This window comes from Periplaneta americana, chromosome 6 (genome assembly GCF_040183065.1).
Source record: "Periplaneta americana isolate PAMFEO1 chromosome 6, P.americana_PAMFEO1_priV1, whole genome shotgun sequence".
Lineage (NCBI taxonomy): Eukaryota > Metazoa > Arthropoda > Insecta > Blattodea > Blattidae > Periplaneta > Periplaneta americana.
In genome coordinates this window covers 4,263,539-4,271,666 of record NC_091122.1, presented here as the reverse complement: position 1 = coordinate 4,271,666, position 8,128 = coordinate 4,263,539, and the positions used below count along the sequence as shown (strand labels likewise).

The 8,128-nt window shown below is 39.3% G+C and overlaps 1 protein-coding gene across 1 annotated transcript; it reads left to right on the top strand.

The window, feature by feature from the left end:
• The first annotated feature begins 247 nt into the window (after positions 1-247).
• Positions 248-7,094, top strand: LOC138700909 (uncharacterized). The gene is made up of 3 exons (XM_069827328.1): positions 248-374; positions 4,622-5,083; positions 6,454-7,094. Exons 1-3 carry the CDS (start codon positions 300-302, stop codon positions 7,036-7,038), a joined length of 1,122 nt encoding a protein of 373 aa, XP_069683429.1. The 5' UTR covers positions 248-299; the 3' UTR covers positions 7,039-7,094.
• The last annotated feature ends 1,034 nt before the right edge of the window (positions 7,095-8,128 follow it).

Sequence of the window (8,128 nt, the reverse complement as noted above, 5' to 3'; positions counted from 1 at the left end):
CAATGACAGCAACTTCTTAAATTTTATTGCCTCGTGGACACATCGTTGCCATAATTAGTTCTTCTAATTGTGTAAAGTGACACAGTTATTATTTTAATAGTGGAAGAAGTGCTGATGTCGGTTCAATAACAAGGTTAATAAAGAAATGGCTACGCAAATCAAGGTACAACTTTTGCATTACCTACACATTAAAATTTTAAGACATTATACGGACAGATTCCCTAATTGCCCAGCGATAAACAGCTGAGCATCTAGTTTAAAAGCAGAGAGGCTACCCGTCTGTCCGCCACAAACACACCATGGCTCAGTTACAGTTGCTCACCACCTTGGTCATTTTGGCGCTTTCTGGATTGGGATGGGGCTTGCCTGCAGAGGTGAGTGTGGTATAAACGTGAAGACCTTTACTAATAAACATTTTCTAGATGAAGATTATTAAATTATGGTTTATTTAACGACGCTCGCAACTGCAGAGGTTATATCAGCGCCGCCGATGTGCCGGAATTTTAATAATAATAATAATAATAATAATAATAATAATAATAATAATAATAATAATAATAATAACAATAATAATAATTTATTTTAGCTGGCAGAGTTAAGGCCGTAAGGCCTTCTCTTCCACTCAACCAGCAAAAAGTGTATATACATATGCATGAACTTACAAAGAATTCAACAATTTGATTTGGATGAGAGTTACATGTATACAAGAGTTATTTACGAATTAAACAACAAAATACTATGAACTATTAATTAAACATTGAAATACAAACTATGCAGCAGAATTAAGCTAAAATACATAGAATGTTAATATATTTCAAATAATATTAGATAATAGAAAAAGATTATTACGAGACAATTTTGAAAATACAGCACTATCAGGATGAATGTCTAAAGAAAGAAGTAACAATGTAGTCAGTGATAGTTTAAGTCAGTATGATTGGAGTGAAATGCTAAGAAGGTTATCTTTTAAGCTGTTTTTTAAAGTGTTTATTGTCTTGCAGCCCCTATTACTTTGTGACAGGGAATTCCATTGTCGCGAGGTGGATATTGTAAAAGATGATGAATAACAAGATGTTCTATGAAGAGGTATACTTAGCGTGCCACAGATAAGTAATCTCGTATTTATGTCGTGGTTAGAGTATAGACAAGAGAAACGAGACGAAAGGTAATTTGGTGTTGAAGTGTGCAGAATTCCAAAGAGTAAAGACAAAGAGTGTAAAGTTCTGCGTTCTTTAAGTCGGAGCCACGAAAGACTTGCGAAGGAGGGTGATATGTGATCATATCGTCGGATGTTGCACACGTATATGACGCACATATTCTGAGCTCGCTGCAACTTGACTGACAGTTCAGAACTTAGGTCACTTAACAAAACGTCACAATAATCGAAATGCGGCATTACTAGGGTTTGCACTAGGGTAAGTTTTAGTTGCTGGGGCAAGAAGTTTCTTAAGCGACTCAAACAGTGAATGGAGGAACAGATTTTTTTTATCGTTTCTTTAACTTGAAAATTCCAATTTAGATTATTATCGAAAAAGAAGCCAAGATATTTTACGACAGATGAATAAGGGAATTTTGTCCCGCAGGAGTTCATTAAAGTGCTAGTAAATCTACTGACCTGAGCATGTCGTATTTAAATACACTTAAATGCCATTGACCTCGGCCGGGATCGAACCCGCAACCTCGAGCATAGAAGGCCAGCGCTATACCAACTGCGCTACCGAGGACGATTAGATGAAGATATTTCAAGATTTCTTGTAGAATAATGTTTTATGATCGAAATGTTCTATGTGCAAACTCAAAATATAACTGATAATGATGCTAGACGAATTAAACCGCCACTGAAAATAGCTTTATGAGTTAGAGAAAGCAGTCGATTGTCACCCATATACAGAGTGTAACCGAAACTTGTTTACAGAGTTTTAGAGGTAATCATTACGACATTATTGTTATATAGGTACCCTGAAAATTTAAAGGGACGATAGGGAACATTTAAATGAATTACGTTTTGTGATTAAATGCACGGTTAGTTAGAAAATTAAGTTTGAAGTTTCAGCAATCCGGCCGCTAACACACTCTACTGTGATACAGATGTAAGAGGTCAACGAACTCAGGTGTGTCTCCCTACGTGAACTATCTCCTACCTCCCTCTCTGGCTACAACGTTGAAATCTGGTCGCATCGATCAGTGGTTTAAAATTAGTGTTTTTTTTTTTAAATTAAGTTTACACGAAAACCGTCCATGCTATTAAAATACGTCAGAGGGATAAATGATTCTTTATTAGATTTTCTATCGATATGTACAAAAATCATGATCCTACTCTTAATAGTTACCGAATAAGAGGGTGTTATACATTTGGTAAAAAATACTTTTTTTCTGAGAACACTATGAACTTTCCACCAATATGGTGTTACACTATTTTGTTACATATTACATGAGCTATAGGTATCCTACAAGCAAAACTCAGCTCAGACTCGTCGCGCCGCGCATGCTATTCCCCTCTTACCCCCCCTTGCAGTAGGCGGCTACTGGTATAGCTATAACGGCTACGGTTGCGGACACGTGCACTCATTCATTCATTCGTTCATTCGTTCATTCATTCATTCGTTCATTCATTCATTCATTCATTCGTTCGTTCATTCATTCGTTCATTCATTCATTCATTCATTCGTTCATTCATTCATTCATTCATTCATTCATTCGTTCATTCGTTCATTCGTTCATTCGTTCATTCGTTCATTCGTTCATTCATTCGTTCATTCGTTCGTTCATTCATTCATTCATTCATTCATTCGTTCATTCGTTCATTCATTCATTCGTTCATTCGTTCATTCATTCATTCGTTCATTCATTCATTCGTTCATTCATTCATTCATTCGTTCAATCGTTCATTCGTTCATTCATTCATTCGTTCATTCATTCATTCATTCGTTCATTCATTCATTCATTCGTTCATTCATTCGTTCATTCATTCATTCGTTCATTCATTCATTCGTTCATTCATTCGTTCATTCGTTCGTTCATTCATTCATTCATTCATTCGTTCATTCGTTCATTCATTCCTTCGTTCATTCGTTCATTCATTCGTTCATTCGTTCATTCATTCGTTCATTCATTCATTCGTTCATTCATTCGTTCATTCATTCATTCATTCGTTCATTCGTTCATTCGTTCGTTCATTCATTCATTCGTTCATTCGTTCATTCATTCATTCGTTCATTCGTTCGTTCATTCGTTCAATTCATTCGTTCATTCGTTCATTCATTCATTCATTCGTTCATTCGTTCGTTCATTCGTTCATTCATTCATTCGTTCATTCATTTACTCATTCATTCATTCGTTCGTTCATTCGTTCATTCATTCGTTCACTCATTCATTCATTCATTCGTTCATTCATTCATTCGTTCGTTCATTCATTCGTTCATTGATTCGTTCATTCATTCATTCATTCATTCATTCTTTCATTCGTTCATTCATTCATTTTATTCCATAGATCTTACATGAGCAATGAAGCTTTAAGATGTGGAACAAGTCAAAATTTTACAACATTACAATTACAATTTTTACAAATTTTTATAGTTTTACAATTTAGTAATTTTCTACAATTTTTACAATTTTGTGCAATTTTTTACAATATTTTGGCGAGATGTAGTGAGATGAGGTGAGGTCCGAGGATTCGCCAAAATATTAACCGGCATTTGCATTTCGGTTGGGGAAAACCTCGTAAAAACCCAACCAGGTAATCAAATAAAAGGGGGGTAATCAAATCAAAGGGGTTGATGCCAAGGACTCGCCATAGACCATCCGGCTTCAGTCCCGCGGCTGTGGAAAACCTCGGAAGAAACCAAAGGCCAAAGGGGGATCCAACCCAAGCCCGAACGCAGCTCCGGATCAGCAGCCCAGCGAGTCTGCCGACTGAGCTACATCGATGGCTCTACTAAAAGTATACAATACATAGCCAATCAGATTATTAAATTTACAAACGCAAACGATCATTCATCAGTTGAGCTATATGTATAATACAAAACAAGTATGTTAATTAAATATAAGGCATAAACAATTCAACCAGTTGTGATATACAGAAATTGATAATACATATCATGCAAACTACTTCAAATTACAAACACAAACAATTTATCAAGGAGCAGCTGTAACAATTACCAATTAAGTGAATATAACATTACAAGATGTTAACATCGTCTCTTCCTAAGTCACAATCGGTATCTATCTTCACTGGAACTGTCCTCATATTTAATTTTTAAATATTTAAATTTAATTAATATTTAATATAAAACGCTATGCGACTCCCTGACTCTGCAGCAATAGCACGTGTTCAGTTCAGCACAAGATGATAATAAGTGCGCATGCGCAGTGTCGGTGGTGTGATTGGAGACAGGGAGCATGCTGGGAAAGGGAGCATACGTCATCTGCGCGAGACAGTCACGCCCGCTGGTTTCTGCGCACCGAGTTTTGTTTGTTGGATACCTGTATTTGTTCTGGAAATCTGCACGGTTATTTCACTCACACCCTGTATATTACTGATTAATTTTTGTCTTTTATTCATGTCAAATAAATACTTTTGCACCAACCCAATAGTTTTATAACCACAACACTCTGTCTGCAGGACTTACAACCCGTGGCCCGCCAGCGACGGCAGACGGTGATAGTGAAGTGGAGCGAACACGAGGTGCAGCAGGTGGTTGACGGCATGACGGTGCCGTCCGTGACGCGCTACGTGCCCGGGGGGTCCCAGAGCCTGTCCGACTGCCTGGACACGCCGCCCAGCGCCAGGGCCGCCGCCTTCAGCCCCATCATCGACGTGGCCATCGACATCGTGTTCGGGGAGACGTGGTCCGACGCGGAACAGTTCGCGGCGCTGAGGCAGTTCCTCAACAGCCAGCTGGTCTACGAGATCATGCAGGAGTACTCCATCCAGGTGGACTCGTACCAGTCCGTGGGACAGCTGCTGCAGGCCATCTTCGAGCACGCGCTGCAGCAGCCCGAGGTGATTGCCAACAGCGACTGGTACGACGCCATCAACCACTTCATGGGCATCATCACGTTCGGGGGGCCGCCCCCTACGCAGGTAATGTCGCATGAAATCGACCACATCTGATCGGAAATAGTATCGTAAACTTCGAACACGTAAAGAAGCCTGTCCCTATTAGAGAGGTCGAAGAAAAATATGTCGACATTTTTATCCAATGAGAAGAGACTAGCAGAATATGTATGTATGTATGTATGTATGTATGTATGTATGTATGTATGTATGTGTATGTATATGTGTATGTATGTATGTATGCATGTGTGTATGTATGTATGTGTATGTGTGTATGTATGTGTATGTATATATGTACTGTATGTATGTGTGTGTATCTATGTATGTATGTATGTGTATGTATGTATATGTATGTATGTATATGTATGTGTATGTATGTATGTGTATGCATGTGTATGTATGTATGTATGTGTGTATGTATGTATGTATGTGTATGTGTGTATGTGTATGTATGTATGTGTGTGTATGTGTATGTATGTATGTATGTATGTACTGTATGTATTCACACTGCAAATGGGTATATACCCGGTGGCAAATAAAGGAAGAAATAAATAAAAATAAATAAAGAAATAGATAAATAGATAAATAAATAAATAAAGACATAACTAAAGAAAGAGGTAAACCAAGAAAGAAATACGTAAATAAATGAAGGAAGAAATAAGTAAATAATTAAATTAAAAGCAAATAAAGAAATATATAAATAAATAAACGGGAAAAATAAAGATAAATAGAGAACTAAAGGAAGATGTAAACAACGAAAGAAATAGATAAATAAAGTAACGAAGATAATATAATCTATATTATAGATAAATAAATAAATACATACATAACTAAAGAAATGGGTAAATAAAGAAAGAAATACATCAATAAACCAAAAAATAGACAAATAAAGGGATAAGTAAAGTACGAGGTAAACGAAGAAAGAAATAGATAAATAAGGAAAAGAACAAATAGATAGATAAATAAATAAATAAATAAATAAATAAATAAATAAATAAATAAATAAATAAATAAATAAATAAATAAATCAAGCAAGCAAGACATAACTAAAGAAAGAGGTAAAAAGAACTAGATAAATAAAGAGAGGAAGAAATACATAAATAAATATTATCTTAAACTCTGCAGCAATTTCCTTAACATTTCCGCCGTTTTCAAGGCGTTGAATAATATTTACTTTGTCAGAAATACTCACACGTGAACGTGTTTGTGACATGATGCCTTGCCGGTATGCGGGGGCTTGGATTCTCGTCACAACAGACTACGTTGTGCCGTTTGCTGCTTTCTTTAGACTCAGACGCCTTCTACTAAATAGGCGGGGCAGTGTACACAGAAAATTTGAAGTGTTGCGTTTCTCTTGGGAGAGCAGTGTGTACATGAGGTACTGGACGTCTCCACAGGTGGACAGTGTGGGTGTCAACATAGCGGACGTCCTCACGTCGTTCGACTTCACGGACTTGAACATGAACGCAGATGCGGTGGAGGCCATGGAGGTGGTCCTCGACTTCCTGCGCCACAGCGACGTCCTCACCGAGTTCGCGGAAGAGGCGCAGTGGTCCTCGTTCCAGTCCCGCGGCGCCTGCCTGTACGCTCTGCTGACGTGGCTGATGACGTCAGGGGCGTCCCAACAGGTGGCGACGAGCGTCCAGGTGCTGCTGCCCTACGTGCTCGTCGACTCCGGCTCGGGGGCGTGGTCCCTCTACTCCTTCGGCAGCTCCGGCTATAGCACCAGCTCCGGGTATAGTTCCAGTTCCGGCTATAGCTCCAGTTCCGGCTATAGCTCCAGTTCCAGTTCCAGCTCCTTGGAGCCAGTCAATTACCTCGCCAGTGCCAACAAGTGGCGTAGCCCCGGTCAATACACCAAGAAAGGCAGAGGCGGGAGTGGCAGGAGTTCCTACCGAGTCAGACGCAGGCCCCAGAGGAGACACGGATATAGCGTGCAGCCGAGACACTACAGCGGGCGAAGGCGGAACTACAGAGGCTGAAGCTCATACTGTATTTGAACCCTGTACTACAACACAATAAAGCAGCTACGAAAAAGCATGGACTTCTTGTATTGCAGGGTTTACACGTCTAGAAAATAGCATTAAGTGGCCCTCACAGGGCAGGTCCTTCACTGCAAACCCCAATCTTCCTTATTTTCTGCCTTCCTCTTAGTCTCTGCATCAGGGGCGGCCAGTCCCTATGTGCTACAGTGCTACAGCACAATGATAATTTTTGCTCAAATAATGTATTTGCAATACCATAGTATCTGATCTGTCATTTAACAATTTCCCGTGGTTTTGTTCATGACGCATTATCGAGTGTTTAGTTAAATGTTATGGTTTATTTAACGACGCTCGCAACTGCAGGGGTTATATAAGCGTCGCCGGATGTGCCGGAATTTTGTCCTGCAGGAGTTCTTTTACATGCCAGTAAATCTACTGACATGAGCCTGTCGCATTTAAGCACACTTAAATGCCATTAACCTGGCCCTGGATCGAACCCGCAACCTTGGGCATAGAAGGCCAGCGCTATACCAACTCGCCAACCAGGTCGACTCGAGTGTTTAGTCTTCGCTCTTTGGTGCCTCAGGGGGTTCGTTGTGCTACTCTGAACTTCATATGAGAATGTAGACATTTATGCGCATGTGCGAAGCTGAAATCACTGCTCTGATTGGCTATTTTTACGCGGGAGAGTGCTGTAGTCAGCTTCAGCACAACACAGCTTGGAGATTGCAAAAGTTAAGCGTAACGAAAGAATGCTTGTTTGTGGAAGAACTCGGAACTATTTACAATGTATTTGGTAATTCAAATATCAGACGACTGCTGCTGCCATCTACCTGTAGGCCTATAAGGTTCCTCCTGAATCAGCTAGCAAGCGACGGAAAATGGAATCCTAGAAAATTGAAGCCAAGGAAGTATGTGACTGTATAATTCAGGAAACTACTCACCGTTTCCAGTCCTTAAGCTACCTAGACGCAACAAAATCGTTAAACAGCAAAATTTTTTAGAATTTTTCGTATAATTTTCGTGAACGCGAACTTTAAGTTGGTGTCAACAGCTATACTATACTGAACAAAAGAGTGTTAAAGAC